Raw genomic sequence first — 25,120 nt, forward strand, 5'->3', positions numbered from 1 at the left:
TGCAAAAAGACTGGGACAGCAGATAAAATGCCCAAAAAAGAGATATTATATTTAAATATATAAAATACATTATATTTAAATATACATAAAAGAGATATAATATTTTACCTTATCAACATTATTGATTTTTGCAAATATATGCTAATTCTAAATTTGATGCCTGCAACACATTCCAAAAAACAGGGACAGGGAAATGTAAGACAGGGAAGTTTGTGGAATGATCAAAAACTACCTCCACAAGTAAACAGGTGAATAGGTAACAGGTGATGCATGTTTGGGTATAAATGGAGCATTCACAAAATGCTTAGTCACCATTTTGTAAAAAAGTCTGGGAGAAAATAGTCCAGTAGTTTAAGAATAATGTTTCTCAATGCATGATTGCAAGGACTTTAGGGTTTCACTGTCTATAGTCCATATTATTAAAAGATTAAGAGAATTTGGAGAAATCCTGTCCATAAAGGGCAAGGCCAAAAACTTATATTGAATATGCATGACCTTCGATCCCTTAGACGGCAATGCATTAAAACGACATGCTTCTGTAATGAATGTAAACACATGAGCTCGGGAATACTCTGGAAAACTGTCAGTAAACACAGTTTGTAGCTATATCTACAAATGCAAGTAAAAACTTTACTACGCGAATCAGAATCCATATCAACAACATTCAGAAAACGCTGCGACTTCTCAAAAGCTCATCTGAGATAGACTGATGCAAAGTGGAAATGTGTGCTGTGGCCTGACGAGTTCACCTTTGAAACTGTTTTTGAAAACAGTCACCATTGTGTTCTCTGGGCCAAAGAGTAAAAGGACCATTCAACCAAAGCAAAGTTCAGAAGCCACCATCTGTCATGGTATGGTAGTGTCAATGGTATGGGTAACTTGTACATCTGTGAAGGCAACATTAGTGCTGAGGGTTACATACGCATTTTGGAGCAATCTTTTTCAGGGACGTCCACATTCTTCATGTATTACAAAAGTGTGGCTTCATAGTAGTGCAGGTGTTAGGCTGCCCTGCCTAGCAAGTATGGGGAAAAAATATATGTAGTATGTAGTGTAGCATATCAGGAGAATAGCAGTATATGAAATGTTAAGCAAAATGTGCAGGTACTTAAACAAATTTATTTCTGAATTGATGGCATAAACTTTGTAAATGCTGGTTAGTCCTTCAATATTCCCTTATGGAAGAGCACAATACTTAAATATTCTTTTCAAATGAAAAGACCAAACAAACTGAAACAGAAGAAAACACTTTTTAGGCCACATGACCATGATTGTAAAATCAGCAGCACATTTAGTTCTCTTTCTACAGGTGCTCACTTTCAGTTTCTTGGCACCATGTAGAGCAATCAAACTACATCAATTTAAAAATAAGAACAAAAATTGTGCTATCCTGTGAATGTATATTACTAAATAAGGCTATTTTCAATCCATCCTAACTGTAAGTGTTACTTGCATTATGGCCAGTCGGCCAGAGCAGTGCAAGAATCCATTGTGTTTTTCAGTGCTGTTTCACAGAGTGACAGCATGGTCTGCTAAGATGGGCAGACCAAGCCTTGTTACAGTACTAAGAGGTTTGAGGCACATCCTGGGACCTGGTTGGATGCATTGAGGGATTTAAAGAGGCTTCAAAAAGTGCTTTGGAGTAGACAGTGGCAGCCACAGCCTGTTGGACAAACCTCTTGAGAGCGGAACCACTCCATCATGTGGCTGGTATGCCCACCGTGCCCACAACTCAGGCAGAAGTTGGAGGAGCCACGCACAGCCACATGGCAGATAGCACATTGGAAAGTAAAGCGTTTACACACAGCACACTGAGTTCCCCTGGCCTGGCTCCGACAGTGGCAGCAGTACACTCCAAATTCTGCAAAAGGAGAACATAAAATAACACCCAATAGGACAGTGTCCAGTGTGATGGAGGCAGCAGATAGCAGCTGACAATAATGTAAAAGCTGGCATTACATTTTCTTTGTATAATAAGGACAAACAAATTTCACAACATGATATGTATTGTGGTTTGTGAACCCTGTTACAATACATTGTTAATACAGATGAAAAAAAGAAATGCAAAAGCATTCATTTTGACTTTTTTTAAGTCAACGTCAGATTGGCAAAACACAAAGACAAAACTGAAATACACACAAACTCTGAATGGTTTTAACTGCCGCAGATATATATTTTTTTTTTCACTTTCGTGGTTGACGATTTTAGGCTGGGGTGCCCAAACTTTTTGTCTTGGGGCCCAAAAATACAAAAGCAACATACAAATAAAGAAGATAAGTAGGCTTCAAATTGAGCTTTTAAAAATGTACTTTAAAGACACTGCACCATATGTTACTAAAATACTTTGAAAATACAACATTAAAAGGGAAATGAGAATTTCATATTTTATGTATATGATTATTCTCTCATTGCATTAGGTGTTAGGGTTTAGGATAACTTTCGGGTGGGCCGAATTAAGCATCCTCAAAGGCCAACTTTGGCATGCAGGCCACACTTTGGGAAGCCCTGTTTTTCGGAATATCATGGGGTGCATTTTTACAATGGAAACCATTCCAATTTAGCACAAATGTGTTAAATGTGTTAAAAGCACAAATATTTCTTGTACAATAATTTCTGATTGAATTCAATGCACAGAAGAAAAAAAGAATGTTAATGTGCATATTTTTGGATAACTGTAAAAAAGATGTTATTTGCACTAATCATCACGGGTGACACATTGCATCATGGGTTGTGATACTGCGATGCAAAACCGCGACAATGTGCATTGTGGACATGTGACAATGCACCGTGGAGCATAGACATTCTAATAATTATGCCATGTAATGCAGCTGCAAGTTTGAAAATAATTAGCACCAATTAAAAACCCACTCCAGCTCTCCTCCTGCCTCACAGTTCTACAGCATGATTATAGACATACATTTTTTTCATTTGAATTTTGTTCAAACTATTGTGAGAACACTGAATCGTGAGTCCAGTATCGTGAAACAAACTGTGAGCTGAGCATATCATTACACCCTTGCTGATCATTCCAAATGCTTCTGAACTCACCTATACCCTTGTGTGGCTCTGGAGGGCAAGAAACAAATTTCAGAACCTCTGCCCTCTTCTCCTTCAGGCCCCACCGGTACAGAATTTCTCCATAACATTTCTTGAAGTCATCAAACTGCAAGGTATTGGCTGGATCCAATAATCTACATACAGCAACACAATTTTTATTCTTTGTTATCTAACTGAAAACATAATGATAGTCCTACCTGAATGACTGGCACAGTCAAACAGATTGATTACCTTTTGTTCATGTCATGCTGCTCTTTTTCACGCTCCCGTGGGTCTGGGTATAACTGGTTTGCATAGCGGTAGTCATCAGGGGAGGACTCTCCCCAGGGTGGGGGCTGTTCTGAATCCCGCCCAGCTAAGAGAGCAAATACATATTGAAAATGACAAAAGCTAAAACTAGTAATTGACTGTCAATCAACAACAGTCACAAGCTCAGATGCTCTGCCCTGACAAAGGTATATGAACCGTCTAATATTTATCATATGCCAAGATTGCCACAACTATTGCAATTTAGTCAGTTGCACTCTCTGTGGCTATATGCACTGCTGGGCAGTGTTTCTTCTTCAGTCTATCAGGATTTTTTTCTTTATAAACCTAAACGCTGGCAAGTGTGCCTATGAGCGTGCCACAATTTTTCATGTGGGTCTGTTTTTGTTTTGGCAGTCAGCCTCCCCTTCTCATCATGCAAAAATAATGGTGAATGGTTGGTTTGCACATCAGTCAAATGGCCTCTTTCTGTCAAAGTAGGTGGTTCTTGGCCACATTCAGTGACAAAACCTACAAGACTTTTCGGTGACAGTCAGTAGTCTGGTTTATGAAACTAAGTAGCAACTAGTATGCCAATATAGTAGACATAGATGTAGACAACAACACACCGCACACCTAATAAAAGATCAAAAAGAACTGCAAATAAAATAAAGTAAGCTGATCTCAGGCGGCAGAGTCATTTAATTACTCACTGGCGTTCCACGTAGTGGTGGTGGTGGAGTCTGAGGTACTAGAGCAGGAACCAGATGTAACAGAACTGGAAGTGTAGCTGGGCTAAAAGAGAAGTGATAACATAATTTCATCATGAAGTAAAAGACAACACTGCCTTAAGATTTTTTGTCCATTTATTTCATTTCTATAAAAAGACATAACTCAGACTATATTATGCTTAATAGGGGTGGGAATGTCTAGGCACCTCACACTTCGATTCAATTAAGATTCAGAGGGCTGAGATGCGATTATAAAATGATTATCGATGCATCTCGATGCATCTTTTTTTCCATGTAGCATTTATATTTTCTCACTGTGTGAGCTTAAGTTTCAAGTTCAAATTTCAAGTTTATTTGTTATTTGCACAACATGTCAGGACATTTATGCATTGAAATGCTTGTGGTGAGGCTCAGCTAATCACTCTACAGAAAGTAAATAAGTAAAAATAAAAATACAAGAAAAACCAACTGAAATATTAAATATACACAAAATATACACAGAATATAGAGACAATATACATTTTAAAGTGACTAAGTGACTCGGTGGTGTTGTTGTTTAAAGTGACTTGGTACTTTTGTAATGATCCATAATGAATTTACTTCCAATATCTTTTTTAATAAAACAAATGGAAGTAATGTGGCAAGTGAACTGGAAGGCTTTCATTCAGTGCTCTTGTTTGGAGCACGAGAAGCTGCTGCTACTCATCTGCGATAAAATGCACAGTTACGGTGAAATAAGATCCAGTGGTGATGGATGTCCACGCAGCACATGTTACAGCTATTCTACCCGTTTTCTTTAGTGATTTTATAACTTCGGTTTTGGTCTCGTTGTAGAGACGAGGGGGGTCGCTGTGTCAGTAAAGTATCTTTGAGACGGGACGTGTGCAGCATAGCGCGAAAGCCCTGTTTCGCAACGACAGAACCGCCGTGCAGACTGCAGGTCACATAGCAGCGATGCGTTATTCGCATTTATAAGCGGCGCAGTTGGTTTCCTGGTATGTTAAATCTGCAACGAGAGACTGTCACACACTAAAAAGTGGCGAAGCTGAAGTCAGCTTCTCTTTCGAATTCTCCCGTTCCACCTTAAATGGTCCCGCATTTACATTCGGCGCCTCAGTCAGAATTTAAGGTGGAATGGGTAAATTTGAACAAGAAGCTGGAGAGTAAGAAGCGACTTCAGCCTCGTAAAACAGTCGAACGCTGAGAGACATTTAACTGATCTACTTCTGAGGAAAAGTTTTCTGGCGGAAATGGAAGAAAAGCTTAAAGCAGAGCAAAGTAAGTCTGCGTTTTCGTTTATGTTGTTTAGTCTATACTAGGACATTATCACATACTGGACATTAAATGTTGCGGCTCCCAAGGTGGTTTGATTTTTGTTGAAAGGACAAAATGTTAACATTTGTGTTGTGACTCCTGATCTAACCTGGCTTTTAATGCAGTGGGAGCCGGTCGGATTTCTCGCTCATCCAGTTGTGTTTTTGTTATGTGCCACCACAGACTGTCCGGGCGCTGCACTTCCAAGTTCCGCCTTTTGCGTTCCGTCAACATTACGTTATAAATTAAATATTTAGAAAATCGCACCCCTAATGCTTAACATGTAAATTATGTATTTAAGAAGAGAATGAAGGCTGAGGGGACATACGTAGCGGGAGTGGTGTAGGGTGAAGCCTGAAGAGCGTGGCCCATACAGGGTGAAGTAGTCTTGGGGGATCCCCTGACCCCTGAACACACTGCACAGCATGGCCAAACTCTGCACATCACTCATCTGACTGTAGTGTTCAACCCTGTGAAGAAAGACAGACAAATATCAACAAAATGAACTGGATGGAGTGTTTCACTCCATTGCAGCTACTGTTACTGGGATTTCTATGTACATTTGAATTTGGCTACAGCTTTTGTTTATTCAAACTACTCGCCATAAAGCGCAACTTACAAAGTCGTCAGCAGTTTTCGTCCGAAAGGGTGTCTGGCCCAAGGAGTGTCAGCGTCAGGGTCAGAGTCAGGACAGAGGTCAAGATTGGTAGCTGCAGAGGCCAGGGCCCATACCTTCAAAAAGAAAGCAGTAAACATGATGTATGCTGTATGTAGTTTGCAGAAATGAACATATTCAAAAGAATATAGGACTACACAAACAGAGTATCTATTTAGTACAAAGATTGATCCATAGTTTTGATATGGCTAACTTTAGAACACTTTATTAAACCAACCTAGTAAGAAAAATTAAAAACTGACCACTGAAGCAGGTTTGCTTTGATGATTGTTACATACCTTTGCTAAATCTCTGCGTCCTACTGCCAGCGCTGCAGCTGCATTCTTTTGACATGTGTCTTGTATGTCGTTCACATTTAGTCTACAAAAAGATTCAAAGACAAAAAAAACATTCAAGAACCACAAAATCTTGACAACTTTTGCAATTTACATACTGCCATTATGAATATGTAATCTGAAATTGTTAAATTGTGTAAGTGGTCTTTTCTGAAACACTGAAGAACTTACACATAAGTCTCAGCAAGGGCTTTGTGAATAGGGAGTAGGCAGGAGATCTCCTGAATGATGACTTTTCCCGCCAGTTTTATAGGTCTGTTGTTGTAGTCTGTTCCTTCTCGTTTCCCTTTCCAACGCCGTGATTTCTGAGGCACAGATTAGGGAAATGACAAAAAAAAACCAAAAAAAAAACCCACACTTTTACAATGCATTGTAATTATTTATTGTACTAATTATTATATTAGGGGTTAAGAATGCCTTTGATTTATTGATTATTTTCTTTCAATTGTTGATTACTGGCCTGAATTATTGAATTTGTCATTGCTTTTATGTTAACCCTTTAATTTTTCTTTCTATTAGCTTTCAGTAAGTCAGCTCGGATTGTTAATCTTTGCAAGGCTTGCCTCATATTGTACAGCAGTCCGCTTCCTCAGAGGCAAGTGAGGTCTTCTTTACTGTTTTTTTATTTCTTGGGCCAAAATTGTTAAGTGTATGAACATAGTCAGAGGAGAGCACTCATGTTGTAACATCTATTTACATGCCCCCCCATATCAATAGGTCACTTTGCAATGGAGAGTGGCCTTTAACATCACTGCCACAAAAGGCACCCTGCACAGCTCAAGTTTGTACTCCACTATAGGGTGCAGCACTCTGGTTTGGACAAAGAACATATATACTGGTCATGAGGAATCTATCAGTGTGATATTCGATGAGAAAATATGGTGTGTCATAATTGAGCAGCAATGAAAGAAGCCAATAAAGAAGACAGGGATAGCACTGATTAGTGGAGGAAGCTTCTCCCACATTTGGAAAGAAAGACAGAGAAAATAAGGAAGGAAGGGAGGGAGGAGAGGGAAATCAGTACCGGACAGTCATGAATAGTCTGCACAGACCAGCGGCGAGGGGCAGACAGAGGGGGCTTCTGAATGGTGTTTGGGATAAAACAGACCACAGCAACATGTGTGAGGGAGACATGCCACCAAAACACAAAAGGAAAGAGAACATAAGGATAAAGCACAGAAAACATGAGTGGCCATGAACAAGCAATAAAGGATTGGAGCAAGCAAATACAGTAACCAAATGGATTGGGACCAGCAAGTGAAGATAGCACTCATATGTAAACACAAAAAAAATATGTATATGGAAACATGAAAAATGGATGACACCTTGATATTAGGGATAAGCATTCTGACTATTGTAGATATCTGAGCTTAATTGTGGTTAATAGTTAGTTAGCCATAGAAAAAAAGGACTTAATGAATTGAAATACTCAGTGTACAGCAAAAGCTTTGAATGTCGGTACACAAACTCTTAGAGGCTATATGGAGGCATGTACATCTTCTCCTGTAACGAAGACCTGAATAGAGAATTCAGTATTTGAATACTGTCACCTGGAATGGTTAACCAAGTGTGTGCTTTACCAAGATACCTAGTCATATCTTGATCACAAGAGCATTCTTTCTTTTATTTATCCAAGCCCTGCATTCTCTTACCTCTACCCCTATAAGAGATACTTATGCTGCCAGTCTTACCCGTTCCTTGTAGTAAAAGGAGGAGATGGAGACATGCTCTTTATCTGTGCGTGTGGGACTGCCACTGTACAGCCTCAGGGTGGCCTGAGACTCACTGCGCATCTTCATGGGTGTCATCAAGCCACTGTGGTATGCAGAGAGTGCTGAAAGTGATCTGGAAAAAGACAACTTGCTTAGTCATCTTTAAACAGTGTGCCCAATATTGAAAACTATTCATATAAATAATGATCACCATTGGAAAGCCAGAGGCTGAATGTTTACCTAGGAGTGGGTTCAGTAGGAGGGACGGTACGATGCATAGACATGGGCCGGGTAAAGTACACTAAAGAACCTGCAAGAAGCACATTTAATTTCAAATTACAGTGACTAATAAATGTTGAGGTTGAACGTCCTTTATCTGCTGTGCAAGAAAGTAAGCTGGTAAAGAGGTCCACTTATAACACTTGCATGGGTATATGTAACAAAAATTAATTTTTACATGACCATTTTAAAACATCCTCTAATCCCTTAGAATTAAACAGATTGTTTTTGTTACTATGCTGTTAAGACTGTTGTATGCAAATGACCTCTGTTCTTATTTGCTACCCTCTGTTGTGCCTCATTCCAAAGCAGTCCAGGTTAAAACACTCTTTATAATTTCAGCATGAGTGGGTGAGGATAAACTGCTGTCAGATGAATAGGTGGACATATGTAAATATGATGGTGTTACATCAGCAAAAGAGCAATTTCATAACAGGCTATTTTTGCAACTTAGTTTCAATATATGGACTGTATAGTCTGGGGAGTGTGCAGTATGTTTTGAAACCTTAACAGTATTTACATTCTTTTATTCAGTTTTCCATGATAAGGGTCCTTTAAAATGAGAATTTTCTCCAAGCAGCCCACCTGTGCCAAAAAAGCGTGCACCTGAGGTGCGCGGGAAGGGAATATTGGCATCCTGGTAGGAACCATAAGTGTTAGTGACACGAGGGAAGGCAGGAAGAGCTGGGGTCACTGAGTTGGTGAAAACATGTGGATTTGTGCCATCCTCCTACATTGGACAGATAAAAGAAACAAGTTTAGTAACACTGTGTGACCTATGCTTATGTGTTGACGTAAAATGTATGGCAGCAATCAACAAGTGAACATTTAGTGCAAGAGGATTCTTTACTACAGTAAATTATTTAGTGGGTCAAAACGACTCCTGAAGTGGCACTAACCATATCTGACTCCAGGCAAGACACCAGCTGCCTCACACAGGGCTCCAGGCAGTTCTGGTTTCTTTTTACTTTCTGAAGTGAAGTATCTGTCAAGATCTTGAGAAACAATACCAAATATGAGATGATACCTTCGAAACCAACGTACCCCACAATAAACAACTATAGCCCTTCATTTCACCATTAGCTACCACTAAAAGGAACATTCAATCTATTCCAAATGGACTGACTTCCACTGGGGAAATCCCTTGTTCTCTTTTTATCAATGTCTTCTATGAAGAATTGTGAAATTGTGAGAAATCCATTGGTCTGTACCTTCTGTATCTTGGTCTTCATGGAGGATGAGATGGTTGTTGGTGGGACAAACTGGAAAGATGGTGCAGCGTTGTTTGGGTACTGTGCTGGAAACTTCACCACAAGCCTGACCTGATTGGCTCCACAGTGGGCTGACACAAAGCATGTGCGATTTAAAGCATCCATCTACATGAAAAAGACAGTATGTGTGATCTGACAGAACATTCAAAACAACAAAACAGTCAAAACCTAAAAGAGTGCACCTCACAGCTCACACAGTTGATATTCCTGTGATTTGCACTCACTTGATTAGAGCAATGTAAATGTGGCAGCATTTCATTATTAATTACTTACTTACTCATTATTAATTGCTATTTTGCGGTCTGTTGCTTTTGCACAATAGATTTCATAGGGAAACAATAACTTGTTATATTTTAAAACTAATGTGCTGAAGTACAGAGCCAAAACAACAAAAAAAAGTCACTGTCCAGTTACATGTTTAGTGTTGTCCACTGGCCCAAATCAAAATTTCTATTATTAAATAAGTAGATGGCTCCTGACTTGATGTCTGCAGTGGAACTGAATGCAATGGCTAACCTCTACATTAACATTGCGGATTTGCAGGTTGACCAAAGAGAATTCCTGTTGCAGGGTCTGGGGCAGGCCAGGGCTGTCCTGCCTGCCACTGGACACCAGGCCAGACTGCAGGCTCTCAATCTGACCTAAAAAAGTAACAGATTTACAGTTTATTGTTAGGGACTTACACACATGTACTTTCAGTGGCAAACCCAAACTTTTATAAAACCATCCAAGTAAATGAAATATACTGTTATTGATATCATACAAATTTATTACAGGTTAATATGCATGAGTGAGCCTGTCCTGTACTGCACCCAGCTCTCACCTTGTGAGTCATCTACAGTAAGGCTAGGACTGAGTGGGGGTTCAGAGTCCTGAGAACGGAGTGTCTTCTCTGATTCATTTGTGAGAGTCAAGCCTTCCATCAGCTCCTCTACAATGTCATTAGCACACAGCTGCAGAAGACAACCGTTTTCAAAAATAAATGTAACGCCTAATCCAAAGGTCATCACAAAACATACTGACTAGCAACCCAGTTATACCTTTTCGACCTGTGTCTCTCACCTTCTGTAACTGAGGATCTACCCTCCATATCCTCAAAGTTTGATCTCTGGACCATGTAACAAGCTGGCAGTCTTTGGAACCTAAAACATATTTAAGATAATTTAGTAATGTAAGATATTTGTTCGGGAGTGAACAGTTAATTTCAAAACAATTTATGTAGTACATGAAATTCATATTTCAAGGAAGGTAGCAAAGTTAGGAAAATTTGACATGACTAACAGATTTGTCTCAGTAAATAACATTTTTCATCTTTTTCATAACATCTTTCATAAAAAGACTCACCCTCTTTCTGAGGCCTCCACTGAAACTCTAGCACCACGTCATCGTGACCCACAAAGGCATGAACAGGGCTGTTGAGGTCTAGGGTGCTCCACAGCAGCAGACTGTTCTCCCGCCTGAGCTGCGGCACCATCACTGTCACCAACCCATTAGAGAAGGGCTAAACAAAACAGAAAGCAGTGAGTTCACAGCAACAGTTTAACATAAAAAAAAATCAGTAAAGGTACCATATAGATACCACATAAAAAATATTCCACGTAATAGCATCTCAACATTTGATGAAAAAGATCTGGTTTTAATTCATCATGCATTTGAGTCATACTATTCCTGCTGTATCTACAAGTTTGGCAGGACTGATAAAAGTAATATGATTTTTTATTTATGAACATGTGTTCTATAATTCTGTAACCATAGAATTTTTAAACAAATATTCTTGTGTATGTCAATGTTATGTCTTCACTGTTCCAGCATTTAGACCAGTGAGTCTGATGATGGATGAACATACAGTGTATCTCGCCTTCCAAACAGGAACTTGGCAGGACAAGATATTGAGGTACTTTCGAGGTTGTCTGTAGTCCCAGAACTGTACAAAAGAACATAGACAAATTACAGTTTGTGGTATTTATTGTTAGTAATTATAATAATAACAACAATAATAATTATTATTATTGTTGTTGTTATCATCATCATCATCATCATTAATGAAAATGTATGTATATTTACCCTAACTGAGTTGTCCTGGCTGGAAGTTGCTAGTATATACTCGTTATCGGGGTGCCAGTCCAAGCCATGAATCTTTGATAAGTGAGCGGCTACATATTCAACAGCAGTATTAGGTTTCTGTAATAAGACACACAATTACAAACAAATAGAGCAAATAGACAACAACAATATAAACAGAAATTAGAAATTAAATTTTTAAGCTTTAAATAGTGATGCCATACATTGCATCCTATACTAGATATCAGTATCTGGTTGTATCAGCAGAAAATGCTGAAACAGATATCGGAGGGAAACGATGAGCAATGTGATGTTGCTAGCTGTGTATTTTCTCCTGTAGGTAAGTAGAGTATTTGAGTAGTTTGAGCATGTTAGCCTACTTTTAGATGCTCATCTTAAGTGAAGCGCTTCAATTAAAAATAGCTAATTCTAAAGCGTACTAGTTTTTAAAGACGAAGTATCGGATTGGTATCAGCTCTGCTGATACTCAAGGTTTCAATATCAGTATCACACTGGAGAAGAAAAATTGGTATTGTGCCACTTCTAACTTTAAAGATTGGCATGACTATGCTACAGCTATTCTGGGGCCGTTCAGTGATGAATCTGCATTTACAATGCAGTTAGTCTTATGCTGCATTACAGTGCAGCGAGGCAATTTTCATTTTACCTCTCATTTATTTCTATGGAGGCGGCAGTTGTGCATTAGAGGATATTTGGAATTGAAGTGGCAAGAAGCATGTAATAGAAAGTTGAGTATTTCTCAAGGTGAGTTCCTCTTTTCTTTTATGCAAATAAGTAGCAAGGTTTACCAGGTGGCAATCAAACGTCTTGCATCACATACAGGCCTACACGCGGAAATCAGCGTTAATGGAAGTTAGTTAACATTTTATAAAGAAAATTAGACCTCACCTACATTTCATCTGAACACAGAACTAGCCTAGAAGTGGATGGCTCAACCTGCTAGCATTTTAGCAACATGCCCACAAAGTGCATTTTGCTTTGCTGTGACGCAAATGCATCACTAGACTAAAGACGAACCTGTATCATTAAACAAAACACTTTCTTTTTCCTAAACACAACTGGCAGTCAGAATTATGGAATTGTTTGCAACGTCATGTATTTACAGCAAATGCACTGTGCGATGCCACTGATTTTCAAATATTTTACTTTATATCTAATGCCTCATTTTCTCAAACACAACACCCAAATGGTAAAGGTATCACAGTTTATGAGCAAAGACAAAGAAACATTGTGCATCTTCCAGACTGAAGACGATCCTGGAGTAACTGCAGCCCACGCACCCTTTTGTCCCAGATTCTGACATCTCCATCATGACTGGAAGCCAGGCAGTGCTGATTCCTTCTGTTCCACTTCACCTGAGAAGCCCCCGCTGCACCATGGAGCAGTAAGACAGAAAGAGAGAGATTAATGTGCGCTTAACGTCCAGCTTAATTTCACTCTCTATTAAACATATGGAGACTGTAAACTCACCCACTGCAGATAGGGCCACTGTGGGTTTCCGAGTGTCTCTGAAAAAGCACAGAATGGGATAAAGCTATCTATTTCATATGTAGCAGTTTTACTGGTGTTATTTTTTCCCCTTTCTCACCTTGTGTCCCATATATAGATGTATGTGTCCACAGAACTTGTAACAAGAAATTCTGGCTCAAACCAGGACCAATCCAAATCACTGAAATGTTAAGTAAGAAAAAAGGCTCAAAACAACAAGAAGCTTCATGTAACAAAAAACAAACTTGGAGTCATTGGAGAATTCTGGAGTCAGTGACCAGATTTCATGAAACGACATGAAAATGTCACCAGTGTCTTACCTTATAACTCGCGTGTGGCCTTGCAGGGAAGTGTGTGCCTCTCCACATCCATCACGCCAAACATACAGGTCGACACGCTGGTTACTCTACACAGACATGTCAGCACACTTGCCAATAATGTAATCAATGGACTCAATCACAGTTCAACAGGCAAAACTTCGTAACACATGCATTTTCCTTCTGTATCATGACATATTTCAGAGTGAAACATCCTATCAGGGAGGGTCTCTGAACCTGGTGAGTATTTTTAAGATATGTGGGGTGATAATTTTTTTTATTTTTTTTATTTTTCCTTCTCACTGGTGCATGGTGATGTTATCAAAACTCATAAGACATTTTAGAGGCAAACAAAGGTCACTACACTACAGATTGTCATTAAATGATATGATATAATCATAGTGAAAAGTTATGTTTTCATTTCAGGTTTACTTTAATGGCATAGTCAGTCACTGACCTTTGTTTAGTTGAAACAGATATGACATTTTATCATAATCTATAAAACGATGTCAATTTTTTCCAGCTATTCATTTCTGTAATATTTAACTGTTAAGCGTCATCACTTTAAGACTTAGTATAAAATTATTGTACTTCCCACACAAGCAGTATTATATAGTGAAGCACACATTGTTGTTTTCTGTAGTAAGAGTCAACATTAGTTACCTTGCCAAGAGAAATGAGACAAAAGGAAATAAATGGACACATCACTACAGTTAAGCCCATAATTCCCAGGCATATCACACCCTACGGTTTATTATACAGTAATTAAATAGAAAACAATGCAAACTGGCTGGGTTATTCTTAAGTTATAGGACGAACAGATGCCAACGTTAAAGGGGTTAGTTTTCCTTTAATATAAATAAGCAATCTGATTAGAAGTTACTGGAGATGTAATGAATGCAGAATAATCATCCCTTTTGCAAAACTGTATGCTTTTACTTCGCTTTTTTTTGTCATTTTATTTTTTATTTCGTACAGAAAGTCTTACATCTATGACACAATCTTATTTTCTTATATGTTAAACTTTCAGAATTCTCAAGAATACATGCTTAACATTTGGATTTTACTGACTGTGGTGTAACTGCACTTACTGATGCGGCAAACAGGTGGGCTTCTGTTTTGTGGGGATTCCACTGCACAGTTCCAACATCCCACTTGCTCTGACGGCCTATTTTTCGAGGAGCCTCAGAAGGGGTCTCCAAGTTCACAATATATAAGAACCGTCTCCTAAAGCAAAAGGTGACAGAATATTAAGATAAGACAGAAAGACAGACATATAGATAGACAGCAGCAATTCACATCATAATATATATATAAATTATATAATAAATCACCCAACACACATAACTTACACAAAACAGACATAGTAGGTAAAGATTTTACAAATTACAAATACATACAATCTAACAAAAAAGATATGTAAAATGTCTCTTGTGCATTGCCACTCGGAGGATAAGTCACAGAGGGGAGTCATTATAAATTGCTGTTGAAGTGGGCAGGAATGAGTTCCTGTAGCAACTTAACATTCAATTCAAAAAATATAAATCACATTTTAAGAGTGTGGAAAAAGGAAAAGCCAACAACAACCACAACAATACACAGTCCTAAAAGTTACAGTTAAGAGACTATAGCACAGACAGCAGAGGGGAGGGCAGTGCAGGCGGTTCACACTGCGGGGCAGAAGGAATTTTAACATGAATGTGGCATTCGGCAAGACTGTACACACCCAGAAAGTACAGCATGGTGTCCTAAACAGTCCACTGACATTGCAGTAGCCTGAAAAAACAGATAAAATACGGGAATAAGTGAAGTGAAAACAATAACTCTCGGGCACAGGACACTTTTACTCAGCTGTACTACAAGTCATTCAAACACCCTAGCGCTTTTTACAAACCTAAAACATTCTTCTGAGTTATGAAAGCAGACAAAATGACAAAAGCTTAACTGATTAAAAACAATAACGTTACAAAACTGCCGTTGAGTGTCAACTTGGTAACTGTCAGGGGAAAATGAATAAAGGAATAGCGTTAACTTACTGCCAGACAGCCAGCTAACTAACTACTGACCCTGCCCAGGCCGCAGAGCATGCACCTAAACTGTCAGCTGGTAGAGAGAATGAAGGGCAACTATGGCACAAATAAAACATGTCTGCTCCTTTAGTCTCTGCTGAAGACTGTAGTACCTGAGCGTCTCTAAACTCCACCACCACATTCTCGCTGCTCCAGCGGGCCGCCATGTTACTCTCAACAAAACATCAACAAACGACGGGAACAGAGATCCGCGTTCTCGCGAGATTTCGTTGAAGATGGCAGCCGCCACGGTGGAGCATGTTGTAGCTGATGCTGCTGCTTTCCTGAAAAAAGTACCTTTACACGTGAGTTTTGATTAATGTGCTACGCGGATTATATCGACTTATACTAAAACGACGTGGTAAAATAGTACTATTTTGTCAGATGACAACTCTCACAGTTTTCGTATCACACCTGATTAGCTGGTGATGTATTGTCGCTAGCTTAGCTTAGCCTAACGAGTTAAAAAGCAATAGCTGGAGATTAACATTTCTTTAGCAAATTGTTTATCATTATCTTAATTTAGTATACACAGTGATTTACTCCTACATCAAACCTTTTCCTATTCCACCATTTCACCAATTCCGCCATTTTTTCCAAATTTCAGTCCTTTAGTCATTCACAGTGGTTTGATGTGAAGTGGTTCATTGTACAGAAACTTACAGACTCGGGTATCTTTATAGTGGTGGTGATGGGAACCAGGGGTCACCATGTCTACAACACAAAAATAGCTAGCCAATTTATTTACAATCCAGACCCATCAGGGAACCTACACGTGTGCACTGCATGTATTCCTCCGCCATGAATTGGTTAAAATAAATGGATTAAAAAACGTTTCAAGCCAAAACTTTATCACAAAACTCTCGCAAAACAAAGTTTCAGACATAAGGCAGTATATTCATATCAATTTCATGTAATAACTTTCAGTGAGGTGGCTTTTAGAAGCATAGAACTCTTAAGATATCTGGTTCCTATCACCTACACTGTAAACATTTCTGGCTCTGTAAGTTTCTCTAGAACGGAACAACCACTCTGAATGACTTTGTGTACATCTCAGTCATTAAATTATGTAGAATTTATGAAAAATTAGTGGAGTTTCCCTTTTAAGAGTCTTGTGTCTGTTTCTCATGCTTTAGGAGATCGGAAAGAACATCTACACTTTGAAGGATGTCGTGAATGAAATTCGGGATAAACAAACCAGAAGGAACTTGGCCTTCTTACCTTACCAGCTCAACTTCAAAGAACCTTTTCCAGAACATGTACGGTTTGGTGAGTGTTCACATCAGTCAGTATACCCCCTGTAGAAAAAAACAAAACAACACTGTTGTTATATTATAACTGCTGTAATACTATAGTTGGGCTGGGCAATACAATATGCTTTTCTGAACATATTGTGGATATCGTCAGAACTTGTATAACGCTGACCAACTGCGTGTTTCATTATAAAGAGAGCAACATAATCCCATTTAACTGGATTTAGTGCAACACAGTATGCCACGTATTGAATAAAATCATTGTATTCACAGTTTTGGATAGTATTTTTAAAAATGTGAAAAAAAAATGTTGAAAAAAAAATTATTGTAACATTGTTTATCATGAAAAATTCTTTATTCTTTATTATATTTTTGCCATATTGCCCTTCTCTATACTATTACTAAGATTTCTACAGTGTTGTATCTATAATAATTTCACCTTCTGTAATATTCCTGCAATACTTAGTTAGTAGTATGTAATGATCTTTTATACTTGTGTAGTATTCTTTAGTAAACTGTTGCAATGGTTCTCACAACTGTCCTCAGGGTCCCCCAGACAGTCCACAGTTTTGCTCTATAACTATGTTTCGGGAGTTGGGATCAGGTAAAAATGTGGATCATCCAGAAGGGGCTCCATTAGGACTGGTTTGAGAACCACTAACAATGGTAATGATATGAATGTACTATAAGCTTCTAATTTGGAATCACGTAGAAATTCATGTAGTATTACTATAAATCTTTTGTCTTCACTTGCTGACACTGCACCATTCATTTGTGCTGAAGATCACTGGTAGCCCTGCTGAAAAAAAGACCATTAGAACCATTAGAATTAAGACCTGATTGTTTTGCTTTCTAATGGGAAATGGTTTGATTGGTTACCGTTAGAGACCTCTAGTGTCCTGTATAACACCTTCATATCTCATTAGAAAACCATCAAATGCATCTGGAATCAGTCCCAGGATCCTTTACGTGGTGATATAAACCAATAAGGAAAACACAAAATACCATTAGTGGCTAAACTTTTAATGTTTTTTATGGGTTTTTTTTTTCAGCAAGAAGTGTTTATATATTGTAGTGTTATGAAATTAATTTTTTGTTTTTATTATATTTACAGTAACTGAATTTTCAAAAAAGACTGGAGACTATCCCAGTCTTTCAGCAACAGACATTAAGGTCTTGGCTTTGACCTACCAACTGGAATTGGAAAATGTTGGAGCTGATCATTTGAAAAAAGAACCAGCAATACAGGTATTAATATTTGAACAGGCTTAATGTTGAATAACATTTGCAGTAAAATAAAATGCTCTGAGGATTCACGCAGCATCTCTTATACTTTAGATCGATATATGCAGCACACAGAGACATCCGGAAGCCCCAGTAGATATTGCTGGATTCCACTTTCCCTCTAAAGTAAGACTGTTTTATTTATTTATTTATTTTTTTAAATTATCTTTAAATAAGCTTGTGCACAAAATATTAAACTTGTACTCATCCATTGTATCCACTGAGAAGATACAAGTCATTTAACAATTTCATTTTTTTAAAATAGAAATCCTCAAACAGGCCAGACACTGATGTTCACAGTCCCACTGAGTCACATGTACCTGCGGAGAGCTCAGAGTTCAATAGTTTTCAGTTTTGGAGGACTCCGCTTCCGAGCATTGAGGCTGACCTGTTGGATTTGTTAGTAAGTATGATTTTACAGATCGGGACAGCTGTTGTTATTTTCAGTTAATATATTTTTCTTGTCATTCATTAGTTGAACTTGTCATGTATGAAGCCAGCTTGAGTTGAGCACCAAAACTGGTTCTGTAAATCTTCTGTAGGCTGCAGACACAGTTGTGGTAAAAGATGTCACAGAGAAACTGGAGTCTGTTGACTTGTCGAATGAAGGTCAGAAAACAGAATCTCAAACTGGATTAGGAGAGGATGGTGAAAATGAGGATGATCAGGAGGAGGAAGAGGAGGAGGAGGAAGAAGATGAAGAGGATAATGATGGAGGCTGGATCACTCCCAGCAATTTAAAACAAGTCCAGATGGATGTTGGTCACTGGCAACATTCAGCAAATGTCAAAGTGGGCTGTGTGACCACAGACTTTGCCATGCAGGTACGTGAAGTGTTTGAAAATGAAAAAGGTGCGCAAAAATAATGTCTTCAGAATAACTTTTTATCCAGCTCATTCTCTCCATACAACCCTAAGGCCATACAAATGTTACTATTAAAGATGATTTTCAGACTGATTAGTGATCACTATTAATGAAATGCCTCCCAACTTCAGTTTCTGCAGCGACATAAATAAATATCTAGGCGATAGACATAAATCTAAAGAAAGAAGTTTAACTAAAATTATTATAACTGGTTCACTTTTGTTATGACTTAAATACATTGTCACTGTCACAAAAACCTTATATCTCCATTATTGTTTTTGACATTTTTTGCATAAATTGAAAACTGGCTGTTTGCATTGTGTTATATTTTCATGATGAACAGACAAATAAAAATGGTCTACAATTACTTGGAGAAAAAAATTGTTACATTACCTTATAACTTACGAATGTTTTTCCCTTTCCTATGTAGTTAGCATTTTGGAGATGCAATTTTTTGTTACAGCAACGTTCATTTTTTCCTGTTGAACTAACCTACTTCACATTTGTTACTTGCAGAATGTCCTTATTCAGATCGGTCTCAATGTCCTCTCACTGAATGGAATGCTTATCAAACAAACAAGAAACTACATCCTCCGCTGCCATGCCTGTTTCAAGTGAGTGAAATACAAATTCTTACAAAAGTCAAAGCATATTACCATTTACGTTTTCATATATACATTCCAGAAAGAAAACTCTATACTGATAGGAAATATGTAAATACTAAAAAGAGAAAAACACAACTGATTTATCTGCTAATATGTACTCATATATAATATGTATTCATGTGCCCTTTTGTCCCATCCTTGAATGAATCAGTGTTTCAAAATGTTGATCATTGTTTGAAATTTGAATGCCACAAAGGATACAGTTTTTTGGCTTCAGGGGGGTATCTCACTACACAGGATTTCTCAGCTTAACCAAATGACTTTTGCCCAAAGCCAAACCTGTCCAGTAGGAAAAGAGCTGAGGTTTAGGTTAGGTTATCCGGCTGATTGAGAAATCCTGCTTTATGAAATACTCCCAGCTCGTGTCCACAAAGATTTATTTAAATTCCAATATTAAATTTTTAAACACTGGCTTAAAGTGAGGAAGTAATTTCATGTCTTAAACATGTTTAAACCAATACCTCAAGCTGTAATTTGAATTTGTTGGCAATTGTATGGATATGAATAATTGTATACATTTAGGGTTTATGTTGATTTGTTCCCGTCAGGACTACAACAAATATGAACAAAACTTTCTGCCCAAATTGTGGCAACAACACACTAAAGAAGATTGCTGTGAGCATCAATGAAGATGGCAGTATGCAAATGCACTTCTCCAGGAATCCCAAAGTGCTTAATCATAAGGGCAAGAGGGTATGTGTTTTTCTTTTACTGTACATAGGAGTGACAACTGCATCACTTAGCCTTTCTAAAACATGTTTCACAGTGGTGGATGAACACATTTTAGATGAGTACAAGCTATCAGTGTATGGTTCCACTCATAACTAGAGACACTAACTGGTCCTTCTATGCATGTCTGCAGTATTCCTTACCTTTGCCACAAGGGGGCAAACATGCCAGCAACCCACACCTGGTGGAGGACCAGCACTTCCCTCAGCAGAGAGTATCTAAGAAGGCACGTCAGAAGACTGATGTTTTCAACCCAGACTATCTAGCAGGCAACTCACCATTCTCAGAGCATGACATTTACAGCAGATCGGCAAATCTACACCTGCGTGACGCTCAGTGTGGAGGAGGGAGACGACGGGCTAATCCAAATGCCTCTCGCAAGAAATTTGTCAAGAAAAAGTGAATCATTGTTCTTCTATCTATGTATTTGTCACAGGAAGACATTGACAAAGTTTGCAAAATAAAGTTAAAATTCCTTCCTACAAAAATATTACAGTATATTTTCACACAGAGTACATCAATTAAAGCCAAACACTCAAGAGTCAAGGCCTTCATGGTACAGGATAAAAGTCTGGACAAACGGCATACATGTTTAGATTCTACAGTGTACTCTTTCACCAAGTCACTCTTTCAAAGAAAATGTATGATTGCCAAAAAATATTTTATGGTACAGTTCACTTTGAGAACCCCTCTATATTTAGCACATAAGTAAAAAAGATGTGAAATAATAATCAAGCAAATGCTGAATAGCTAATAAACTACCATCTCCTTAAAACATATGGATCTCCATCATACCTTGTTACCAGAATTTTCAAAATAAAAGGCTAATATTCCCCTCAAAGCTTGGAAAGGTACAAGAAAAAATATGTAAATAGTTGATTCAAACAGTTTATATATTAAATATACATTGGACTTCCCAGAGTAAGCATAGTAGTTTAAATTAGCATTCACCAAAGAATGGAAGTGACAAGTGCAAGTATTATTTAATTTGTATAAACATAGTGTTCAAATTTTAAGTTAAATTTAGAAGAAACTGCAGCCATTTCTCATCATTTCACCCAGAGAGTATCTTATCAGCATTTGTGTTTGTAGAGTGCAGCTCATCTGGAACGCCTTTCTCTGTCTTATTGGCTATAGGCTCAGTTTGGTTTGGGGAGGGTTCTTCAGTAGATGGTGCCGCTTGTGGCTGTTGGGCATGGAGAGTTGGTACAGGCTCTCGAGCAGCCTCAGCTTTCTCAGAGAATGGAGATTTGCTTGGAGGTAGAAGTTCAGCTTCAGCTGTGGTCAGACTAGTCAGGTCGACAGTAAGGTCCACCACTGGTGATATGGGCTCCCTCTTGGGGAGGACAAACTCCAGAGGCTCTAGTACAGTGCTCACACTGATGCATCCAATGTTGCCATATTTATGAACTTGAGCAGGTGGGACACCTAAAAAGTGAGAGTGAGATTTTAGTGTTCACCGGGGCTTTACATGACAGGAAGTGTTCTATTGCTTGAATTTACTCTTCACAGTTTTGTGAATATTTACCAAGGATCTGTGCAAGCTGAGCTGGCGGGAAGAGAACCTGTAAACATCGGTTCAGGAATGGCACCATATCCTCAGCAAAGGCACAGCAGAACTGAACAAATAACTCCCGCTCACGGCTACTGAAAGCGGACTCTTCTGCTCTGTGGAAAACCAGGATTAATTTGGTCACCTGCAAAGAGCAAAAACATTTTTACATTATACCTCACACAACATGCGTACATACTCTGATGTGTATGTATATCACTAGAAAATTACCCAGCTCCTTAGCTTTTTCTGGCTCAGTAAACAGAATTAGTGGCAGAACATACCATAAGCCTAGGACTTTTAGTCCCAGAGAGAAAATAATGACTTGTTTGAAGCTGCACTATGTAATATTTAGGGATTTGCAGAATACTGTGGTGGAAATTGGATTTGAGACCTAAGCATTAAGCCAGAACTTCTTTTTGAGCCTGTGTGTGTGACATTAATGACATGATCTGAAGAATCTGACCCCTCTGACTTTTAAATTATTTCAAGGTGACATTGAGCAACACACAAACACCATACTACACAATATTTCTGACTCAATAATGCTATTTTTTTTTCATGTTTAACAAAAATCTTACATAGTGCAGCTTTAAGCAGTGAGTGAAGGAGAGTGTGAAATCTACACAAGCATACATGGCTCAAGCCAAACTGTAACATCTCAAAATAGGTGTTACGTGATTATAAAATACAGTCAGCCCCAAAAATAAGACAAATTGTCCTATCCACTGTGAAACCTGTCAGTATACCTTTAGAAGGGCATCCTCTAGACATCTGGTCACCTCTTGGGCTAAGCCAATGGGGCAACATAGTCGTAAGTCATTGAAAGCTGTTAAAACATTATTCAGAAAGCAGGCTAAAGGAGGGAAGTCCAACAAGGCCATGGGGGGCTGAAGAGTGCCAGGCTGAGTACTTGGAGCCACAGGTGGGATAGTATTGCCAAGCATTGAAGGCAGAGAAATGAGTGTGTACAAATTCATATCCTCTTGAAACTTATCCACGGCTTCTTTGACAGCTTTGTGGAATGTATCCATGGCTACCCGCTGAAACATTGGTGCAAGCTGTCCACGAAAGTCTGCCCCTACCCGACTGAAGGACAAACCAAAGTACATGCACTGGCCGAGCAGGGAATCCAAGCGGCTTCCAACCCCACACTTAAGATCCCTGTCCAGGGTCTCCAAAAACTGTGCAACCTGTTGAACCACCCAGCCATGAAAGATGGCACTTTCATTCACAGTCTGTCCCCCTGGTGGCAACAGGGGATCCTCGTCCGAGAAAATGGCACGGTACTGAGTAATGATGTCAAAGAGATGCACTCGGCAGGCCTCTATGGTTTTGGTGATGTGGAAGTAAGGGTCTTCATCAGGGACAGCAGCCAGGACGGAACGTAGCCAGCTCCCACGAGCTTGCAGAAACTTTACACGCAGTTCCGCTTCTGTGAAGACATCCATTCTGCGCAGGTAGCCAATCACCCGCAGGCAAACCGGTAGCTGGGAATTACTGCGCAACTGCTGAAGGAGCTGGTTCAGCATGAGCTGAGCCGACTGCCGAACTTCATGTACTATTCCCTGTAACAACACAAAACAGCACAATAAAAAGTTATAACTGTCAGACACATACTTATTTGACAGTAGGTCCCATGATAGCTGTAATAACAATATGTGTACCTGAATAACAGGAAGTGCTGAGTGTTTTTTTTCCAACCTCTTCACATAAGCAGCCAGCTCCAGTGCCTCCTCGTAATAGCCATTGCGGACGCAGGTGTCCATAAGCTGAGGGATCTCGAGAATCTCCAGGATCTCTGTGTGGCGGTTCAGTGTCAAGCTGTTCATGCGCCGGCTCGCTCCAATATCTTCTGCTTCTTTTACAAAACCTCTGGTATGAAAGATACAACCAAGTTAGCACCACACGTTTCACCACAGTATTCTGCAAATAAAGCAAATCTTAATAATTTTCCACAGTCTATATTGGTAGATCAGTGGCACAGCACCTAATATCTAACTTTACAGATAAGTAAATATACTTTTAAAACTCTTTACATTTGCATTCAAACTTCCTTTATTAACCACGTTTGTAAAAGCACAGTGAAATCTCTACATAGCACTACTGAAGAAATGAAAATACTCATGGAAATATCCTAAAGAGCCCTTATTTTACAATTTTCTTCTTGTTTTTCCCCCACTTGAGATCCACTTTTGACATTTTTGTGGGTTTTTATACCAAAAACAAGCATAATTCATTTTTACGTTAAAATTTTCCAACCTCTCTTTATCCCTTAGCTACATTTAAAGCGACTGTTTTTTGTTACTGTGCCTTCAAGACTGACTGGCTGTCCTGTATTAGGACTAACGTTAATGCAGCCAAGGCTGAAATACTCCTTCTAACTTCACTGTTAGGCGGGGCTGAGCTGCTGTAGACAGAACAGTATGTAAATGTTTGGGGATTTTCTGACATCACAGAAATAAGTCAGCATTTAACCGAGCTGATTCCACAGCTTTGCGTTCATATGTGGGCCGTTGAGATTGGGGGAATACATGGTATGTTATGAAGATGTAACAGTGTTTATATACATCAACAAAAACTTTCACTGCAAAAAAATGAAAAAATAACAATTCACGAGTTGAGCCTTTACAGGGGTTTATCATAATTTCTAGAAGTTAAGCGACTAGTTCGTGGAAAAACGGTCACTAACATCGCTTACAGGTTACAGAAGCAGTGACGCGACACAATCTTTGCAGAAAGCATATCGAAGCTGAAGTCAACTTCCTTTTCTCCAGCTTCTTGTTTGAATTTCCCCGTTCCACCTTAAACGGTGCAGCTGGCGCCTCGTAAACAAACCTGCATTTTTCTCCGAAGCTCGGTAGTTTGTCGAGGAGTTTAGCTAAGCTGCTCTCCACACGGCCGAAGTCTCGGTAGATCTGCTTGGTGCAGTGCGCGGTGCGGATGAAGGTCTTGTAGTTGGAGAAGGCGAGCTCTCTGGTCTGCTGCAGGATGTGAGCTCTCTCCTCAGACAAGCGCTCGGGCTCCCGGTTCAGCTTCTCCACCCCGTAGGAACTCAGCTCAGACAAATACGTGGCGAAGTCTGGATTTTCTCTCCAGTTCTCGGGGAAACTGTCCTTAAAGATAGACACCAGAATGCTCTCATCCTCCACGTCTACGGTCGCCATTTTCACTCCGCCTATGGAAGGGGAAAGGT

General features: G+C 39.0%; 3 protein-coding genes across 4 annotated transcripts; 1 reads left to right on the forward strand and 2 right to left on the reverse strand.

Annotated features, from left to right (window-relative positions):
* Positions 1–1,099: 1,099 nt before the first annotated feature.
* Positions 1,100–15,771, reverse strand: wdr59 (WD repeat domain 59). 2 transcript variants are annotated; one of them, XM_036584542.1, is made up of 27 exons: positions 15,691–15,771; positions 15,235–15,284; positions 14,600–14,735; positions 13,512–13,597; positions 13,292–13,372; positions 13,174–13,211; positions 12,984–13,072; positions 11,686–11,802; positions 11,468–11,545; positions 10,966–11,122; positions 10,684–10,763; positions 10,445–10,574; positions 10,138–10,262; positions 9,562–9,726; positions 9,250–9,345; positions 8,936–9,080; positions 8,312–8,381; positions 8,051–8,204; positions 7,384–7,440; positions 6,531–6,664; positions 6,303–6,384; positions 5,968–6,080; positions 5,677–5,818; positions 4,017–4,098; positions 3,289–3,412; positions 3,049–3,191; positions 1,100–1,861 (listed from the first exon to the last, which is right to left on the reverse strand). In XM_036584542.1, the coding sequence occupies exons 1-27, from the start codon at positions 15,742–15,744 to the stop codon at positions 1,626–1,628; spliced, it is 2,964 nt and encodes a 987-aa protein (XP_036440435.1). In that variant the 5' UTR covers positions 15,745–15,771; the 3' UTR covers positions 1,100–1,625. The 2 variants fall into 2 exon arrangements, with proteins under 2 accessions (XP_036440435.1, XP_036440436.1); XM_036584543.1 differs by lacking the exon at positions 7,384–7,440.
* nob1 (NIN1 (RPN12) binding protein 1 homolog) lies at positions 15,762–20,860 on the forward strand. Its single transcript, XM_036584545.1, has 9 exons — positions 15,762–15,882; positions 16,714–16,846; positions 17,945–18,078; positions 18,169–18,240; positions 18,380–18,517; positions 18,657–18,938; positions 19,495–19,592; positions 20,192–20,336; positions 20,506–20,860. Exons 1-9 carry the CDS (start codon positions 15,814–15,816, stop codon positions 20,773–20,775), a joined length of 1,341 nt encoding a protein of 446 aa, XP_036440438.1. The 5' UTR covers positions 15,762–15,813; the 3' UTR covers positions 20,776–20,860.
* Positions 20,777–25,106, reverse strand: cog8 (component of oligomeric golgi complex 8). The gene is made up of 5 exons (XM_036584544.1): positions 24,763–25,106; positions 23,592–23,799; positions 22,674–23,492; positions 21,901–22,069; positions 20,777–21,800 (listed from the first exon to the last, which is right to left on the reverse strand). Exons 1-5 carry the CDS (start codon positions 25,089–25,091, stop codon positions 21,427–21,429), a joined length of 1,899 nt encoding a protein of 632 aa, XP_036440437.1. The 5' UTR covers positions 25,092–25,106; the 3' UTR covers positions 20,777–21,426.
* Between the last annotated feature and the right edge of the window lie 14 nt (positions 25,107–25,120).

Source organism: Colossoma macropomum, unplaced genomic scaffold (assembly GCF_904425465.1).
Source record: "Colossoma macropomum unplaced genomic scaffold, Colossoma_macropomum, whole genome shotgun sequence".
NCBI lineage: Eukaryota > Metazoa > Chordata > Actinopteri > Characiformes > Serrasalmidae > Colossoma > Colossoma macropomum.

Bases quoted from the DNA above. Each gene is read 5' to 3' on its own strand.
- cog8 (XM_036584544.1), bottom strand. From the start codon at position 25,091: ATGGCGACCGTAGACGTGGAGGATGAGAGCATTCTGGTGTCTATCTTT. The intron at 23,800-24,762 runs GTTTGTTTACGA...CTTTCATACCAG, and splicing joins AGCTTCGGAGAAAAATGCAG to AGGTTTTGTAAAAGAAGCAG. The intron at 21,801-21,900 runs GTAAATATTCAC...CTCACTTTTTAG, and splicing joins TCAGCTTGCACAGATCCTTG to GTGTCCCACCTGCTCAAGTT.
- nob1 (XM_036584545.1), top strand. From the start codon at position 15,814: ATGGCAGCCGCCACGGTGGAGCATGTTGTAGCTGATGCTGCTGCTTTC. The intron at 18,518-18,656 runs GTAAGTATGATT...AATCTTCTGTAG, and splicing joins CTGACCTGTTGGATTTGTTA to GCTGCAGACACAGTTGTGGT. The intron at 20,337-20,505 runs GTATGTGTTTTT...GCATGTCTGCAG, and splicing joins TTAATCATAAGGGCAAGAGG to TATTCCTTACCTTTGCCACA.
- wdr59 (XM_036584542.1), bottom strand. From the start codon at position 15,744: ATGGCGGCCCGCTGGAGCAGCGAGAATGTGGTGGTGGAGTTTAGAGAC. The intron at 13,212-13,291 runs GTGAGAAAGGGG...GTGCTTTTTCAG, and splicing joins ATCTATATATGGGACACAAG to AGACACTCGGAAACCCACAG. The intron at 6,385-6,530 runs GTAAGTTCTTCA...ATCTTTTTGTAG, and splicing joins GCCCTTGCTGAGACTTATGT to ACTAAATGTGAACGACATAC.